Source organism: Mus musculus, chromosome 9 (assembly GCF_000001635.26).
Source record: "Mus musculus strain C57BL/6J chromosome 9, GRCm38.p6 C57BL/6J".
Classification (NCBI taxonomy): Eukaryota; Metazoa; Chordata; class Mammalia; order Rodentia; family Muridae; genus Mus; species Mus musculus.
The window spans coordinates 64,896,223-64,916,063 of NC_000075.6; the positions used below are offsets into that span (position 1 = coordinate 64,896,223).

At 41.7% G+C, this 19,841-nt stretch overlaps 1 protein-coding gene across 11 annotated transcripts in view; it reads left to right on the plus strand.

The window, feature by feature from the left end:
* Positions 1 to 19,841, plus strand: part of Dennd4a (DENN/MADD domain containing 4A) — a 113,544-nt gene that overhangs the window by 90,099 nt on the left and 3,604 nt on the right. For 10 of the 11 annotated variants that reach the window (XM_006510743.3, XM_006510741.3, XM_006510745.3 and 7 more), the window contains 11 exons: positions 112 to 1,208; positions 7,928 to 8,117; positions 9,779 to 9,873; positions 10,616 to 10,791; positions 10,881 to 11,015; positions 13,279 to 13,477; positions 13,709 to 13,963; positions 15,443 to 15,560; positions 15,665 to 15,691; positions 16,132 to 16,294; positions 16,454 to 16,518. In XM_006510743.3, coding sequence (XP_006510806.1) covers positions 112 to 1,208; positions 7,928 to 8,117; positions 9,779 to 9,873; positions 10,616 to 10,791; positions 10,881 to 11,015; positions 13,279 to 13,477; positions 13,709 to 13,963; positions 15,443 to 15,560; positions 15,665 to 15,691; positions 16,132 to 16,294; positions 16,454 to 16,518 — 2,520 coding nt within the window. Of the gene's footprint in view, positions 1 to 111; positions 1,209 to 2,676; positions 6,200 to 7,927; positions 8,118 to 9,778; positions 9,874 to 10,615; positions 10,792 to 10,880; positions 11,016 to 13,278; positions 13,478 to 13,708; positions 13,964 to 15,442; positions 15,561 to 15,664; positions 15,692 to 16,131; positions 16,295 to 16,453; positions 16,519 to 19,841 lie in introns of those variants that run through there. The other variant, XM_011242654.2, reaches the window with a different exon arrangement.

A 19,841-nucleotide genomic window follows, 5' to 3' on the forward strand; every position in this document is an offset into this window, starting at 1 on the left:
AGCCAGTGAGCACCTGCTGTTTTCATTCCTGTTACTAGTATTTAAAATATTTAAGGTAACATATTTGCAGAGTACATTTTCATAGCTGAAAGCACATTTCTTGTTTTCCAGAAAGCACACCTGAGCTGCTCTTAATGCCATCTCTTGAGGACACAAATGAAGCACAAACCACGCCAAGCAGGTGCTTTAGGAAAAGGCATAAAAGTGATGATGGATCTCACTTGCAGCAGCAAATGCCTTGGGGAAGCAGGAACCGTAATCTCAGTGGTGGGGTACTGATGGGATTCATGCTGAACAGAACTAACCAGGAAACAAGCCCTGGAGAGATGGTTGAAAAATTAGGAGCTGATGCAAAAATTCTTTCAAATGTTATCTCAAAAAGCACAAGGCCAAATAGTCTTGATATTGGAAAACCACCCGCAAGATCAAAGAGAGACAGCCTAGAGAAGGAGTCTAGCGACGATGACACACCTTTCCATGGTTCTAACTGCCTGGATAAAGTCGAGTCTCCTGTTATCTTTGACTTAGAAGATTTAGACACTGAAACAGATGGATCAAAAGTGGGCGGTGTCGCTGCACAAAATCCCAAGAGGCTTCAACGTAGGAACAGCAGCTTTTCAGTAAAACCCTCTGAAAAAACAGATGTTGTAACAGGCTTTGATCCTCTCTCGCTTTTGGTTGCTGAGACTGAGCAGCAGCAGAAAGTGGAAGAGGAAGAGGATGAAGATGATAACAAGAGCGTCTCAACACCATCTGCCAGGCGCAATTTAGCTGAAGAAATCGAGATGTACATGAATAACATGAGCAGTCCTTTGACAAGCCGCACACCCAGCATTGATTTACAACGAGCATGTGATGACAAGTTAACCAATAAGAAAAGCCCAACATTGGTCAAGGCCTGCAGAAGATCAAGCCTGCCTCCTAATTCTCCTAGGCCAGTGAGACTTACGAAATCCAAAAGTTACACCAAAAGTGAGGAGAGACCCAGGGACAGACTGTGGTCCTCCCCAGCCTTCTCGCCCACGTGTCCATTTCGGGAAGGATCTCAAGAAACACTAGCCCATTCATCACCTTCATTTAACTTAGACACACTGCTGGTGCCTAAACTTGATGTCTTAAGGCACAGTGTGTTCACTGCTGGGAAAGGAGTTGCGGAGAAAGCAAGCAAATGGTACTCAAGGTTCACCATGTACACTACGTCATCAAAGGTAGGTTTGTGGGCTTTTGCTGCTTCTGTAAGCCGCCTCCACCACAGCCACTTACAGCTTTCTTATGAGCACATCTGTCTTAACCACTCTCCTTACATACAGCTTATACAAGACAATGAGGGTTTTTAAAGATCTTTTAAAGATTTATTTATTTTATATATGTGAGTACATTGTCAATCTCTTCAGACTCTCCAGAAGAGGGCATCAGATCCCATTACAGATGGTTGTGAGCCACCATGTGGTTGCTGGGAATTGAACTTAAGACCTCTGGAAGAGCAGTCAGTGCTCTTAACTGCTGAGCCATCTCTCCAGCCCCTAAAGATTGGAATGCATATATGTGTGAGTTCATGTGAACCAACTGTGTGCAAGTGTCTCCAGAGGCCAGAAGAGGATGTAGGATTGCTAGAAACTATAGTTACACTCAGTTGTGAGCTGCCACGCAGGTGCTGGGAACCAAATGCAGGTCCTCTGCAAGAGCAGTAAATGTCCTTCATTTCAGTATTTCCTTTAGCATATACATTTTTGTCATTGTCCAGTATGTCTCCAAACATTACTCCCAGGAGTATGCTGCCTTCTCCTGGGCAGGATGAAGGATCTTATGATAGACTTGTATTTCTCCCAAGAACAAAAATGTGGAGGAAGTATAGAAAGCATGTGTTTATAATCATCAGAGAAATGTCACAGATAGGGAGGGAACAGGAAGTCAAGAAATTACCCAAAGGAACTAAGTCAATAGTCTTTTTCCTCCGAAGGCATTTCCACTAATTGTGAGCATAGAACATTAAGTTTGCCATCTTTTGGGGGGGAGGAATGAAAGAGGGTGGGAAGGGGACACAAAATGTAAACTTGAAGACTTCAGGGATGGAAGGTTTTGTCACCTGGCCTTTGGAAAGCCAGTGCTACCACTTGCCCGTGCTCTCCAGGGTCCAATCAGACCTGTTATGTTTAATTCATCCAGCGGAGTGGCCACATCTCTCACCATAACTTTGTCTGACAGAGTTCTTCACATGTTCCCCTCTCAGTGTTTTCCATCTTACAATATTAGAGAAAGACATGTCTTCTGGGCCTCTCCACCATGGTGTATTAGGTTTTAAGCAGTAAATCCATTCCAGCTTTCCAGTTTTACTCAGCCTCAAAATCCCTTCATCAATACTAAACTAAGGGATATCAAGGCATCTCCAGTTCCTCCTCAGCAGGCTATCTTTTGACAAGTACTTTAGCCAACCAGCCAAACTCTCAGCACCTGCTTTAACTGTTCAAACTTTCATATGAAATCTCTGTTCAATGAGTCTCTGTTCAATGGGTCCATACTGATAAACCCAGCCTAATCCTGTTTTTAGGTTCTTTCCATTATCCCACACCTGTAAAATCCATTCCCACACATTCCCTAGATTTCTCCTTGAATGAATGATTTCTTTAGTGGTATAGATTACCTCCTTATGGACTACACTTTATATCTTACTTCTAGGAACCTGCTTAGACTTGTGTCTAGTTACATCTAGAGACAACAGTTGGTGGGCATTGGAGAAATATCAGTGCAGGATTGATTCCCTTAGGCAGAGTTGGAGAGGGCAGTACTGCAAGGGGTGAGGAAGCACACTTTCCCGGTACTGATGCTGCATGGGACAGGTAAGCAGAAAGCCTCTGAAAAGTAACGCTTAGGAGTTCTCTGGTGAGAAGAGCTAGCTAGCATCTGTGAGCTCCAAAGGGAGGAGCTCTGTCCAGCAGGTCCCTGAACCCTGAGAGGCATGTGCCCAGGGCTAAGGAGTAAGTGCAGTGGCTGAGCTCTCTACTAGAATGCATGAGGCCTAAATTCAATCCCCAGGTCTACTCCTCTCTCCTCCTAGACAATCTGTATCTTAGGGGCATTGACAATCCCTAGGTAGACTGTAAAACCTAGAATTGATTTGGCTCAATCTGTGATTAAATTACAATAATCAGTTTTTATTTAGCACAAGAAAGAATATACTCTTCTTGAAGGAATAAAATCCCTGGAGTCGTTATCAGAAGTAAGTAATGGAAACAGAACCCCAAAAGATCCAGATATTTGTATTAGCAAGGGACATTTAGGTAATTTTCAAATATCCAAGGAAATAAAGGAAAAGAAACAGAAATTATATAAATGGAGAATTTCACAAGGTAATGAGGATCTTTTGGAGGAAAAAGAAGAAACAAGTGTAAACCATAAAACTGAAAAATAAATTGAGAACACAATAGATAAATTTGATAGCAAATAAAACAAATTGAAAGATTAGAGATGCCACTTAAAAATATCTGTACTGAATCAGAGATAGAAAAATACTTAAGAAATATAGATATGTAGATATCTAAGTTGGTATTCCTTGCCTTACAAGGACCTGAGTATGACCCCTAGACCTCACGTTAGAATCAACCAGCTATAGTGGTAGCACACTTGCAATCCCAGTGCTGCCGGGCAGGGCGGGCGAGACAGGCAGATGCCTAGGGCCTGGCCAGCTAGCCTAGCCTATGTCCTGACTTCCAAGCAAGTAAGACTTTCAGGTTGCTCTCTGTTGCTGTTGTAAAGACCATGACAGAGCAGTTTTAGAGAGGAAAAATATCTGTACTGAATCAGAGATAGAAAAATATTTAAGAAATATAGATATGTAGATATTGGCTTCGTGTTCCAATTACATTTCAGTCCATCTTTGAGGGAGGTCAGGGCAAGAACTCAAGGGCGAGAGCAGAGGCAGAGCCATGGAGGACACTCCTTACTAACCTGCTCCCATGAGTTGCTGATCCTGCTCCCTCTCGCCACTCAGGACGGCCTGCCCAGGGCCACCTCCACCCACAGCACTCCAAGGTCTTTGCCCATAGATTTGCCTACAGGCTAATCTGATTGGGGCATTTTTAAATTGAGGTCCCTCTTCCCAGATAACTCTAGTTTGTGTCCTGTTGCTGGTGAGGTGGGGGCACAAAACAAAACAAAAACAACCAGCACAAAGACCCAGTCCTAAAATAAATACAACAACAAAAATAGGCAAAGCCCTCATCAGGAGTCTCCCGGCTTCAGCAGGCCTGGCACTTCCGGCTTCTGCGGGCACCCACACTCATGTGTACGTATCATCCATATAATTTAAATGGGTTAGGTTCTTGGCATGTGGGAGCAGCACTCGAGGCTGTCCTCCCCCTCTGCGTGCACTCATCCTCCTGTGCAGCAAAAAGAAATGTTTAAAAACTTCAGGTGATAGTTTGAATCCACTGTGATAGTGTAAGACAATTTCAGCCCATCCTACATCTATTTGCTATAAATAATAGAAAGTATATAAAAACAACTAAAAATTCTGCAAAGTAAGAAAGAACTGATGAAGTCCAAGGAAGGACCCCCACAGAGACAAGTTTCCTATTCTCTCTTCCAATACCTCCTGACCCCAAGGGCAGTTAAGTGGACCATCATAGCTCTAAAAACTAAAGTCATGGGGTTGGGGATTTAGCTCAGTGGTAAAGTGCTTGCCTAGCAAGCCCAAGGCCCTGGGTTCGGTCCTCAGCTCCGGAAAAAAGAAAAAAAGAAAAAAAAGAAAAAAAAGAAAAAAAAAAAAAACTAAAGTCATAGGAGAGCCCATATTTTATGTAAAAAAGAATCAGGAAAGAGGCCTCTGTAGGCTAAAGAGTTTGAAGGGAATCCTATTTAAGTCTCAGCATAATTCTTAATTTACACACATAAGAGATAGATGCAGACTTACAGAGAAGACTGAGTTAAAAATCTTCCGACAAAGAACAAAACACAAAAACACAACCTGAATACAATTTAATATTGGGCTAAAACTAAAGCATCCATATTCAAAATATTATTACAGGATTCATGCTACACAAAGCTAATATTCACAATAGCCAAGGTGAGAGGGTGATGGTGATGGTGATGGTGATGATGGTGATGGTGATGGTGATGATATAGATGAGCATGGTGGCATGTGCCTGTAATCCCATGGGATAGAGAGTCAGAGGAATCTGGAGGCTGAGGTCATCCTCAGCTACAGTATATAGTGATTTCAGTGCTAGCCTGGGCTACATGAAACCGTCCCTCATAAAGGCTGTTGGAAAGAACCAGAAAGGCTAGGCATAGTAGTGCACACCTTTTAGTTCCAGTGATCAGGAGTCTGAGGAAAGATTATCCTTAGGTGTAGACTAAGGGGAGTTGTCCTCTGACTTCCACTTCTGTACATATCATAAGCAAACGGCTAACAACCAAAGCCAGCCATACAAAAACAACTGAGGCTGTACAGGTAAACCTTGGCAACAAGAAGGAAAGAAAAACAAAACAAGAAACAGAAGCAGGGGGTATAACTCAGTGGTGAAGTACCTGCATAGCATAAACTAGACTCAGCACACAGATTCAAGAGCAGAATAATGAGGGGAGTGTAAAGAGGCAGAGTGGGGCTGGAGGCAGGCCTCAGCAGACAAGCATTCGCTACTCTCACAGGAGAGCTGCGTTCTGTTCCCAGTGTCTATATGGTGGCTCATAGCTCTCTGTAACTCTGGTTCCAAGGGGTCCAGTGCCCTTTTTGGCCTCTGTAAGTGCTGTGCACACATGGCACACTTGCATACATGTAAGCAAAGCACACACATAAATGAAAAAAAAAAAACTGAGTCTTTTAAAAAGTGCACAGAGCCTTAGAGAATTGTTGGGCAGTATGAAAGGTGTAATAGGATAGATACAGTTGTTATTTTCAAAGAATTGAAGAAAACGATTGTTGCAGAAAAGAGACTTGAAGTAGAAATATTTTAACTTACCAAATTGAAAAAATATATAAATTTCCAGATAGGCATGATGCAGCAAACTACAAAAGGATAGACTTGAAACCACATTCGGGGCCATTGAGATGCTCGTTGCCAGTGAAGGTGCTTGCACAAGCCAGGTAACTGAGTTCAGTTCCCAGAATCCATATAAAAGCAGAGGAGAGTTATTCTCCGACCCCCACACATGAGCTGTGCTACAGACCTCCAAAATACTAGTGGATATTTAAAAAAAAAAATGCATCTGTAGACATCATAAGCAAAGTGCTAACAATAAAGGCATCGATAAAAAAACAACTCAAACTTTTAATTCTTTTTGTTTTGTTTTGTTTTGTTTTGAGACAGGGTTTCTCTGTGTAACGCTGGCTGTCCAGGAACTCACTCTATAGACCAGGTTGTCCCCAAACTCAGAGATCCACCTATCTCTGTCTCCCTAGCACTGGGACAAAATGCGTGTGCCACCACTTCCTGGCGTAAACTTCAAAAGTATTTTTAAAATTACAAAAGGAATAAAGATCTGAATGGCCGTGTATTTTTGTCATAAAACCATGGAGGGGAGAGTTGAGTGAGGAAGCGTCTTTAGCGTTGAAAGAAAGGACACAGCAGTGCAGAGTCTGTATCTAGTGAAATACTCTCCAGGGCTTGTGGTGAAACAAGGGCACTTCAGACCAGGGAAGATGAATAGAAAACACACTCTGTAAGCTGTGCTCATGGCAGTTCAGGCTGAGGAAATCGTTACTAAAAGGAAAACTTGGATCTTAAGAAGGAGGCATTATAAATAGCTGCAGCATAAAAGCTGCCTTTTGCCTTGCTGCAACTCTTAAAGCACTGAGAATGGCTCAGCCGAGAAGCCATGACACTGGGGTCACTTAGTGCAGCTGGGGCTGGGACACAGTGGCTCGGGAGCTCTTGCTGCCACGCCTGAGTTTAATCCCTGGACCTTCTCAGTAAAGGGGGACTGGCTCCTTGGGTTATCCTCTGACCTCCACACTTTTGCTGTGGTGTGCAGATACTTCCTCCCTCACAAAATAAATAAATGTAAATTTTTTAATTCAATTTAAACATTTAATTCAACTGAGTTCTAAAACCTTAATAAGAAATTTTCTTGAATTTTTGAAGTCAGTTTTTGTGAATTTTATTTTCTGAATGTTATAGCATGTAAATTATATCTCAATAAGATTTTTTTAATGAAAGTATATTTTCTGACAACAGCAGAATCAAACTAAAAATATTAATAAGTATGGATTCAAAAAATCCAAAGTTCTAACTAATTCATGAATTAAAGATAAAGATCACTGGACTTAACCACTCAGTGGTTAAGAATATTGGCTGCTCTTAGGGCCTTAGAGATTGGCGCATTCCCAGTGGTATATCCTAGCTTGCAGCACCCACACAGAAGTGCTGATGCCCTCTTGTGGCCTCCATGGGTACTGAATGCACAGACATACATGCAAGCAAAACAACCGTATACATAAATATGTGAAGTATTTTTTAAATAAATGAATATTTTTTTAAAAAGGCCAGCTGCAGTGGCTTGTGTTTGTCATTTACAGCAATTGCATGGGACCAGAGAACCCTGAGGTTTGTTGGCCGTCTAATCTAGCCTACTTAGCAAGCTCTAGGCCAATGAGAGACCCTGTCTCAAAAAAGAGTGGACAAGTGCTGAGGAACAGCACTTAAGGTTTTCCTCTGGGCTGTGCACATGTACACATATGAATAACTGAACACAGTGCACACACACCTAGACATGCGCACCTGGACACAGTATAAAACCTCACACTGGCAGAGTTGATCTCCAGCATACTCATCCAGAATGATACACCTTTGTAAAACTGGTTGTTTTTCTTGCAGAAGTTGTAATGTTGCTCACCTGGTAGAAGGTAATAGGTAGTTGTTTCTATCTGACAGTGACTTTTAAATAATAATTTTAAATGTGAAGGAAATTAAGCTTGTAATTATGTTCTTAGGATCAAAGTTCTGATCGTACCAGTCTTTCTTCAGTGGGAGCCCAGGATTCTGAATCTACCTCTTTGACAGATGAAGATGTCTGCCACGAGTTGGAAGGAGCCACTTCCTCCCAAGAAAGCAGTGCGGCTTCGGGAACCAAGGGGATTGACGTCAGCAGGGCCAGCCTGGGAAGCTCTGCCTCCTTAGAAGGTCTGCCCGGCTCTGCCATGCTGCCAAGTCATAGGAGCTGTCTATTTTCATGATTTGATTTTTTTTTCAATCTTAAAAGATTTGCATGGCAAACAAATGAAGAAAAATTGGGGGGGGGTGTGGGCAAAATCAGGGCCCTTTGAGAGAAGTCTGGCTCCTGTCCCATCCCTCATATTGTTTGCTTCTGTTCTCGAGGGAACTGCTTTTCTCACTTTTCGTTTATCTTTTCACTTGATCCCCAATGGAGGAGCTAAAGAAAGTACCCAAGGAGCTAAAGGGATCTGCACCCCTATAGGTGGAACAACAATATGAACTAACCAGTACCCCCCCAGAGCTCGTGTCTCTAGCTGCATATGTATCAGAAGATGGCCTAGTTGGCCATCATCGGAAAGAGAGGCCCATTGTTCGTGCAAACTTTATATGCCCCAGTACAGGGGAACGCCAGGGCCAAGAAGTGGGAGTGGGTGGGTAGGGGAGTGGGGGGGGGGGGAGGGTATGGGGGACTTTTGGGATAGCATTGGAAATGTAAATGAAGAAAATACCTAATATAAATAAATAAATAAATAAACAAACAAATGAAAGAAAGAATGTAAACACAGGTCCTTTTATATATCTTTACTATTTTGAAACTTAGAAGGTAACAGGCACTAAACCTCTCTCACCTATTGTTCCGTTCACTTACCAGACTGGCGGGGCCTGGATTATCACCGAGACTGCCCCTCCCCCATTTTCACAGTGACTTAGTTCGTGGGTGGCCCTATCAGTTTACTGTAACCACCGCCCTGCTGAGCATTATGTTCCCCATTTGAATAATGCTACAACATGTGACCTTTATAATACCCGATTTATCCTTGAAATGGTATTTCCCAGTTCCTTTCGCAGATACGTCCTATTTTGAATTTTCAGTACCTGAATGTAAGAATACCTATTTTCCCATGGTCTCATCAGTATGACAAAATATGTTGGGGCAGGTGAGATGGCTCAGTGGGTAGAGCTGCTTGCTGCCAAGCCAGATAGCATGAGTCGTATCTCTGAGACCTAGATGGTGAAAGGAAGGCCCTGACTTCACAAGTTCACCTCTGACCTCCTCGTGTATATCACATGTGAGCACTCACATGCTACACAGCGGTAGACACACACCACAGACACTCATGCACACACACGAATGCGTTGACCGAGCATGTTGACCACTTCTGTGTTTTGCTGTGCAGACATGCCTCAGCTTCATTTTTATGTGAATTCTGTTGTAGAAATGAGGTTAAGAATCTTAACTAAATCCCCTGTAGCTGGGTGAGCTGGTGTCTGCACCATTTTTTTTTAATTGAAAAAGATATTCTCAGATGGGTGGTGGGTGGTGGACATCTTTACTCCTAGGAATGGGAAGCAGTGGTAGGCAGGTCTCTGAGTTCAACGCCAGCCTGGTCAACAGGGTGAGTTCTAGAACAAGTAGGCCTGCTACACTGAGAAGCCCTGTCTCAAAACAAACAAACAAAACCAAAGGATGAGGAGGAAGGAAAATGATGAAGATAATTTGGTTTTTCTCAGTTACTCTTGGCATGCTTAGTGGAACAAGTTAGCGTTTTATCGGGATTTATGACAGAAATGATTCTTAGATTGCTCCTCTTCGGTTTTCATGGTTTCGCTCTCTATTTTTCAATCAGGATCCCTGTCAAAGTTTGCCTTGCCTGGAAAATCAGAGACTGCATCTTCTCTCAACACCAGTAACGCCAATATCTTCCAGAACTACGCAATGGAGGTACTGTCTGTCTCAGAGAGGGCCTGTGCACGCTGCTTTATAAAATTCCAATTTCCTTACCATTGGTGGTTGTCGGTGGAGTGACTGATACTGGATATGAATCCTCAGAAATTTCAGACAGTGTACCATTACATCCAAGGTTGCTGAGACCTGTTGTGTTAAGTCATTGCTCTCGTGCTGGGTTATTAGGACAGATCCATGCTTGGTGGCAGTTTGTCATCCTATAAAAGCATTTTCACTTTCAACATTTGTATTTATAGCTTGCTAGACACATGTTCTCTTTGCACACTTACTTTGCATCATAAACACATTTGAAAACCGTGAAGACACAGTCTGGCTTTGTCGCCGACTCTTCTCCGTCACGTTGAAGATTTCTCCTTCCCTTACAATGAGGAAGCTACACTTTATACTTTAAAACTTTCCCGACTTTTTCTGGAAAATGTTGCTTCTAAAGATTCTGTTAAATGCGGTTGCTACTTTGCACTAATTTACATGAAGGGATTTGGGCTCTTCTGGAAATACGCAGTGAGCGCTGATGTGGAGTTTTGTGGTCAGGGACTTATGTCTTGTCAACTGCACCAGCAGCATGTGTGAGCACACACTGGCTCTGTCATTTTGCACAGCATGTGGCTGTATTTGCTCAGATCTTTTGATTATTGCCATGGAGTCTTTGTTACTACGGTGTGTTTTCCTTTGTAATCTGTGCAGATCAGCTTGCTTCATGGAATGCTCTCTTCCCTAGGTTCTCATCTCAAGTTGTTCTCGGTGTAGGACCTGCGACTGTCTTGTCCATGATGAGGAAATCATGGCTGGCTGGACAGCAGATGATTCAAATCTCAATACTACATGTCCATTTTGTGGCAATCTCTTCCTACCCTTTCTGAATGTTGAAATCAGAGACTTAAGACGACCTGGGAGGTAACAGCATGCCCCATTTTCCTTTCCGCTTAAGGGTATTGTTTCCTAAAATACCGCTTTTCTCAAAATGTCTTTGATTCCCATTCTAGATATTTCTTGAAGTCCAGCTCATCAACAGAAACTATGCACTTTGCAAGTCGGACAAGGCAGTCTTGCATCTCAGCATCGGCCTCTGGTCTTGACACTTCTTCTCTCTCGGTTCAAGGGAACTTTGATCTAAATAAGTAAGTATGGCTGTGGAGAACTGTAACTACATATATGGTACATGAACAGATGTGAAAGAAGAAAAGTGGACCATTTTAAGGTATAAGTTTCTGTGAAAATATACGTTCCTGTAATTAATCACTGAGTGGTAGAGAAAGGATGATGTTTAAGGATAGTCTTGTTTATATAACAAGATGCCACCTCAAATGGTTGGATGGGTAGATGGTTGGATGGATGAATGGATGGATAGACAGATGGATAGACAGATGGATGGAGAGACAGAGTCCTATGGGGAAAAACATCTTAAGCTTTTTTTTTTTAAGATTTTATTTATTTGTATTTTATATACATGGGTGTTTTGCCTGCATGCATGTTTGGAGACCTGAAGAGGGATTTAAGTCCTCTGAATCTTGAAATAGAGATGGCTGTGAGCCACCATGTGGGTGCTACAGACTGAGCCGGGTCTTCTGCAAGAGCAGCAAATGCTCTCCACTCTGTCTCCAGCGCCTCATTATCTTAAACCCTTATTTCTGATTAAAGCGATGTTAAAGTGCTCTAGTGGCTAACTAGTTAAGTCTAAATGTTTCTATGCTCAACTTTATGAACCTCAAAGGTAATAATAGTGTTTACATGTATTTTGCTTTTGTTTTTGTTTATTTGTATATGTGTTTGTTTTGAGAAAGATCTTGTATAACCCTGATTGGCCTTTAACTTGCTATGTAGTTAAAATGACCATAAATTCCTTATCCTCCTGCCTCCACCTCCCAAGTTCTGCTGCTACAGATGCCACCTTGCTCAGTGGTTTTTCCAGTATCTAAAGATGAAAAAAAAATCTTTAATTCACTTGAAGTTGACTTTGACCAGCTTTTTCTCTATCTCTTTAGGAACTAATAATACCAAGTTCTATTTTAGAATATTTAATTTTCTGTTTATAAATATATAGTAGTATAAGAAAACTTTTGGAGCTGACATAGAACTATAAAATTAAAAGCACATATAGTGATCCAATATAAGTAATCTATATTCATAAGTTATTTCTCCACCAGTGAAATGAGCCAATTCAAGTCAGATTGGCGTATATATAAAGGCAGGTTTATTGGAAAACCACTCCAGACCAAGTTCAATGGTCCCAAGGAATGAAGCCAGGGAAGTTGCCATAGAGAGGGAGACAGAGAAGAGGAGGAAGAGAAAGAGAGAAAGCTTGCAAACAGAGAGAGGGAGAAGAGAAGAGAGAGACCAAACTGTCTAGATTATAAATGAAAAAGCCTCTAAGGAGGGGAAGCCCATTCCCTGGCCTGGAAAGTTGAGTAGAGGGTGGGGTATGCCAGGTAGTCACTGAGGGGATGCTGGGAGAACCTAGAGGCCAGGTCCATTTTGGTATGTTAAACACGTACCTCAGCTGCTTGTCCCAGGTCTGAATCTCAACATATATTTAAATATAGACACTTGACTCTTTTTTGCAAAAGTGCCAGTTTTACCATATGTAGCCATATAGGTCAAGCCATGTTTCAGCTGCATGTGCAGAAAAAGAAAATGCCTATGTAATACTGGCATGGTGAACACAACCCATTTAGTCATAAATACTTACACTATAAAACCCAAAATCTCTGTGCACCTTCTCTCTATGTCCCTTGTGTTTCTCTCTGTCTCTCTCTGTGACTCTCTCTGTCTGTCCCTTTCTCTGTCTCTCTGTCTCTATCTGTCTGTATCTCTTATCTCTGTCTGTCTTTGTCTCTTTCTCTCTGTCTCTCTCTGTCTCTCTGTCTCTCTCTCTCTCTGCAACTTCTAAAAGAATACGTAATCCATTTTCTCTACTGTATATATCAAGGGTTAGTCATGATGCTGTGTAAAATCTATTCACTAAACATTTTGAATAAATGAAATGAACCTTCAAAATTAAAAGTTTGTGTGGTCCAATTATCACACTGCTTAAAATATATCTTATTTCTTAGTTGATGACTGAGTAGCACATTTCCTTTGATTTATTTTGCTATGCCCAGCTCTGATTCTAAAAAGAACCAACATGGTTCTTCTACATAAGATGGGATGAGATAAGATAAGAAAGTCTAGGCACTAACAGGATTTCTTTTTCTTTTCTTTTCTTTTCTTTTTTCTTTTCTTTTCCTTTCCTTTCCTTTCTTTTCTTTTCCTTTCTTTCTTTCTTTCTTTTCCTTCCTTTCTTTCTTCCTTTCTTTCTTTCTTTCTTTCTTTCTTTCTTTCCTTCCTTCCTTCCTTCCTTCCTTCCTTCCTTCCTTCTTCCTTTTTTTTTTTTAAATGTGCAAGCAAATCTAAACTGCAGGAAAATCCATGTGCCCGAAGTATTCAGATCCCTGCTCACAGATCAAAAACTGTTGTGTCAAAATGCCCGCTATTCCCAATGGCCAGAAGCATCAGCACATGTGGCCCCTTGGATAAGGACGATCCCGGAGGACAGAAGCTCATTCCTACAGGCAGCCTGCCAGCGACTTTACAAGGACATACAGTATGTATTTCAGTGTTTCTCTTGTTTGTAAAGTGATTGTTTACACAATCCTGTTGCCTTGGTCCTGAATAACATTATTAGCTTTATATAGAACAATCAGTATTATGGTTTTATATAATATAGAACAATTATATCATTGTCACAGAGTCCTGCTCCATGATACAGTCATGGAAATCACAGACATTTTCACATCCTCATTCTTACATGTGTCGTGTATGTTTTCTTCAACAGGATTCTTTAGGGTTAGAATGGCACCTGCCGAGTCCAGACCCTGTCACTGTCCCATACCTTAGTCCCTTAGTGGTGTGGAAGGAACTTGAGAGCTTATTGGAGAATGAAGGTGACCATGCAATAACAGTGGCAGACTTTGTGGACCATCACCCAATTGTCTTTTGGAACCTGGTGTGGTATTTTAGACGCCTCGACTTGCCCAGTAACCTGCCTGGACTGATTCTTTCTTCTGAGCATTGTAACAAGTATTCAAAGGTAGGAGGGTAAAGTCAGAAGGGGAAGTAATCTGGCTATTATCATTGTATTCTTTGCATATGCCTCATGACACAAAGTGAGGTTTGTTTTTATGTTTGACATTTTCACTACCCTCGGAATCGGCATCTAAACAGAAGTGCCCTCAGTTGAATTTGCAGACTAGCAGTAAGACAGTCATGGTTTCAGACTTCTCAAAATAACACAAAACATGGTTGAATATTTTGTTATCACTTGAGGAATAATGTGGAAGTTACTCTTATGTAAAGGTTTATAAGTTAGTTCCCCCCACACACATACTTCTTTCAGAAATAAGAAACATCAGTCTATTTTAGTGGTGTCTAATTCATTTTGTAAGTGTAGACTCCCCTTTTCTTCCTTCCCTTACTCTGAGTTTATTATGTTCATTTATTTATTTAATTCAGTTTTAAAAACTGGTGCTGAGGATCAAAGCCAGGACTTCATATGTGCTAGGCAAGGACTGTAACTGAGATCCATCCTCAGCCGTTTTATATTTCCATTTCTGTATGTGTGCACCTGTGAGCTCTGACGCACACTGTGGTCCCAGGACGGCCTCGGGAGTCAGTCCTCCCCTCCCACCTTGTTTGGAAGCAGGGCCTTTTGTTGCTTCTGTGCTGTGGATTCCAGGCTTACCAGCCCACAAGACCCTGGGAATCTCCTCTTTCCACCTCCCATCTCTGGGCCACTGCGGTTACAGACATTCACATTGCTGATGAGTGATAGAGATATTAATTTAGCCACAATTTTCTTGTCTAGGCAAGGGTCTTGAACTGAGAGATAGTGAGTGGAGGGAGCGGGCCTGCTGGATTTAGATTTATTTCTCCGTGAAGCCATAAGCAGGGACAAGATGAGCCCTGTGTGATGTCCTCTCATTGGCCTCAATCACTGTGTCAAATCTGCTGCTTAGAGAGCCTTAGCCTCTCGCCTCAGCAGGTCTTCCTCCAGTGGGTATCAAATGTGTAAAAATATGTATTTTCTGTTATTTTTTCTCTCCTATGTATGTGTCTTTAAATTTTTTATGAGGCTCTGTACTTTCTAGTTTTATGTTAACTTGGCACAAGGTGCAATCTTCTGAGGAGAGAGAATCTCTATTGACAAAATGCCTCCATCAGATTGGCTTCTAGGCAAGCCTGTGGTGCATTTTCTTAATCAGTGGTGGATGTGGGAGAGCCCAGCCCACTGTGGGTGGGGCCACTCCTGGGCAGGTAGTCCTGGGTGCTTGAAGAAAGCAGGCTGAGCAAGCCATGGGGAGCAAGGAAACGGTGCTCCTCTGTGACTTGTACATTATTTCCTGCCTTGAGTTCCTGCCCTGACTTCCCTCAGTGATGGAGAGTCATCTGAGAGTTATAAGCTGAAATGCCCTTTCCTCCCCAAGTTGCTTTTAGTCATGTTTTTATCACAGCAATGGAAACCCTAAAATAAAGTCAAGGATCAATAATAAATTTTTATTTTACAACCCAGATTCCCCGCCACTGTATGTCTGAAGATAGCAAGTATGTTTTAATACAGATGTTATGGGACAACATGAAATTACATCAGGATCCAGGGCAACCCTTGTACATCCTCTGGAATGCCCACAGTAAGTGCTATTATAGAGTGCTGACTTTAGGAGAATAATTTCTGGGTGCTTTAAAAAGCCTCCGCTATGAATTGACTTGTGTCTCTGTGCTTTTTGTCTTACAGGTCAGAACCGCACTCTTCTGTTTGAGAGTGAGTGTTAACTGGTTGCTAGTGGTGCCTTCTGTGGAGCTGAGCCCTGGTTTCGTTTGGGAGGGCAGCTCTGTATGTGGTGAAAGGCTTGCTTGTGTTATAACAGTTCAGCTTGAAGAACATTGCTTGTCCCCGTCTCTTCTTTTCCTTATTTTTTGTTTCCATCCCTGGCTGCTGATGGAGACTTTCCTTTCCGGGCTGTGTTAAGGAAAACTATTTTAAGTTTTATGTTTGAGGCCACAAAACTCTGCAGGCCTATTTCTATCATTAGTTGTCTTATTTTCCTGTTTCGCTTCTTTCATTTTCAAATTTCTATTTTCTTTATCTACTGCCCTTGATGTATTTGCAGTGTAACGTCTTTAACAGTTGCTAGTTGGTGTTTAATGTAGTCTCCCTCTACAGAGAGCATGTCTGTCATCCCTTCTTCTGCTCTTTTACAGCTCAAAAGTACCCAATGGTCCATTTGTTACAAAAAGGTGATGACTCCTTTAACCAGGAACTGCTGAAAAGCATGGTGAAGAGCATTAAAATGAACGATGTCTATGGGCCCATGAGTCAGATTTTAGAGACTCTGAATAAGTGTCCGCATTTTAAAAGACAGCGGTGAGTCTGCCCCTCAGATGATGGGTTATAGCCCATGAGAAGCATCCTGTGGGCTTTATGGTTTTTAGACTACTCTACGCTTATGTAACATAAAGGCTTTGTAGAGAACATAAAAGCTCTAAGGATTCTAATTTTTTCTCCATGTCTTTTTGCCCACAGGAGTTTATATAGAGAAATATTATTTCTCTCACTTGTGGCACTGGGAAGAGAAAACATTGATATAGGTAACTCAATGTCATAAATAACATAGTTTACTGTACTAACTATAAAAACTGTACAAAACACACTATACAGCATATTGTAGATTTTAAAGGGTTTTCAGTGGTGGTCTTAATTATTATATCTTTGCATTAACTTATTAGAAAAATTAATCTTTTTTAGCAACTCTTTAAGATGTATTATTTTTTAAATGATGTGTATGTGTTTATCTGTATGTAGATTTGTACACGTGAGCGCAAGTGCATGGCAGCAGAGTCATGCTAATGTGTAGTGGGCCCGTGTGCATGCTAGTGTGTAGTGGATCTGTGTGCATGCTAGTGTGTAGTGGGCATGTGTGCTATAACTGGTTGCTCAATCAGACCATGCGTCGAGTATGCCGTGAGATTGTTGTTGCAGTTGTTGTTTGTTTGTTTGTTTGTTTTTTGAAACAGTTTCTCTGCAGCCTTGGCTGTCTTAGAACTAAGTAGACCAGTCTGGCCTTAAACTCAGAGATCTGCCTGCCTCAGGCTCCCAGGTGCTGAGATTAAAGGTTTATACCACCACTCCCTGACAGTTGAGTGTAGTATTTTAAATTAACACTTTAAGAACAGACTTATTTAGTTAGAAGAAAGTAATGGACTCATACAGAAGATGGCAATGGGCAAGTTGTTTTAAGGCCTCAGACTTAAAAGCTTCTGCTATTAGGGCTGGTTAGAGATCCCAGTGATTAAAGGCATGTGGGCACCATGCCTGATGACCTAAGTTTGAGCCCTAGAAATCAATGGTAGAAGGAGAGAACCAAGGCCTGCAAGTTGTTCTGTGACCTAAGCATAAGAGCTGGCATGGTGCCCAGTGGGTAAAAGCACTCGCCATGCCACGCATGATGGCCTGACTTCTATCCCTGGGGCCCATGGTGAAAGAGAGAACTGACTCCCAAAAGATACCTTCTGCCTCTACATGTGCACATCATAACACACACACACATACATACACCCAACAACAACAGCAACAATAATCAGCCTTTAAAAGTCTGTGCTAAGTAAATACAGCTGGTGAGATGGCTCAGCAGTGACGAGCACTGCTGTCGTCCCAGAGGACCAGTGTTCAGTTCCCATCACCCATGTCAAGCAACACACAACCACATGTAACTCTAGCTCCAGGGGGTCAGTGCCCTCTTCTGACCCCCATGCTCTCCCACACACATGCACACAGATACAATCATACCATACAGTCACACCACACATACTCAAAAATAAAAATAAAATAAATCTTTATGTGAGCCATCGCACATGGGTTCTGGAATCTGAATGAGCAGCAGGCATATTTAATAACTGAACTGTCTTTCTAGCCTCTCACCCTTCAAAATACAATCAATACCTTCAAAAGACAAAGCTACAATCAGGGAACACTGGACTATGGACCTTGCTAGTCACCGAGTTGAAATAAAGTTGAGAAACTTTGGATGAGTTCCAATAGAAATATAAACATTGAAAATCAAGAGCCAAGTGATGGAGAAGGCTAGAGGAAACACCTGGGCTGAGTCCATAGTTTTGTTTGTAAACAAATATTTTATGTCCTGACCTACCCTTACAATTAAAAATAAGTGTTTCATATTATAAGCAGAAAACTTGGAGCAGAATGCTGTGAATATTTGCTTTTTTTTTTTTTTTTTTTTTTTTTGGTTTTTCGAGACAGGGTTTCTCTGTGTAGCCCTGGCTGTCCTGGAACTCACTTTGTAGACCAGGCTGGCCTCAAACTCAGAAATCTGCCTGCTTCTGGAATATTTGCTTTTTATTTTAATAATTTGAAACACTGGAAACTTAAAACTAAGAAATTTGACAAATTTTTTTAATATTTAATTTAAAAAATGATTGTACAGAGATGTACATCTACACAGATGCCCAGGGTTACTGCATGCACTCAGGCTTCTGCACAAAACATTTGTGACAGTCCCAGAAACCAAAATGGGGGAAAGTCCAAGTAGAGATGGAGAAGTAGATGTGCTAACACATGGGAGGCTGAGGCCAGAGGGTCACACGTTTAATCATGACCAGCCTAGATTGGATCTGAATCTGAAAGTGAAAACTGCCAAAAGAAAACAATGAAAATACAGTGAGTGCTTCAACACGCAGCACATACGGTCTTGGGTATACTTAGCAAAAGGAACCACACAGGAAGTCACATGTGTATGCTTGAAAGTGTGTGAAGTATCCAGATAGAAAATAGATCTGCGATTTCTAGTGCCTAGGATAAGGGAAAGAATGGAAAATTGCTGCCAACTGCTTTTGAAGGGTTTTCATATGATGAAATACTCTGGAATTAGAGAGTGGGGATGCCTGTTCAATCTTGTGAATATATAAAAAGCAAAACAAAGAAAAACAGCCACGCTCAGTTTGACTGAGTTACACACTGGTGAATTGTACATATGGAAAGTATATTTCAAATTTACATAACTTTTCTGACCAAAAAAGAAGAGTCATAAAATATTTAAGGAAGTATTCATTAGTTGGCTTTCCCCTGTAGAAGCCCATATTACTATGGAATGGACAGTGCAAACAAGAGCTAGAAAAGTTGGAAGGACTGAATAGAGTCTAGAAAGAGACATGGACATCTGTGGGGAAAGAAAGTACCTAGTAAAACCAGCTGGGAAAGGCAGAGTTTTACATGAGTTTCAGTCACTGAAGCCACGGGGAGGACACTAGAACCTGGGGAAATGAAGACTGTGTCCTTTGAGCAAGGCTTTTTAACTAATGAGACAGAAAGGGTACCGAGAAACAGCACTCAGCTTGCACTTACCATCCCTTTATGTTCTACCCAGTGGAACCCCAGAATATATGCAGACTTTACTCTTGCCCTCTGCCCAGGGGCATTCATTAAATGTCCAAAGAAGACTGTACTTGATTGTGTTGTTGGCTGTCACTCTACACGAGTCACCACTGGGCACCACTGTGGCACATTTCATAAGGCAATATGGATGTCTTCATCTACCCACCGCAGAATTATGAGACCTGAGTAAAGTCCAGGCATAACTCATAGCTCGTTTATATCTCCAGGGGTTGTTTAAAGTGAGCTGGACCTGTGGTACAGGCCTATAATCCCAGTCACCCAGGAGGCTCAGGCAGGAGGATTGCAAATTCAAGACCTGCCTTGTCTTCAAAGTCACTTCAAGTTAGTCTGGGAAATGAAGAATAAAACTGTAACAGAATGAAAAGTTTAAGAAGGGCTAGGGGTGTGGCTAAGTGTCACAGAATTTGCTTATCATGTACAAGGTCCTTAGGGTCAACCTCCAGTGCTGCCAAAACAATAGAGCAACGGTAATGGTTATAAAGCCACAGTCTTTTCATAGGAA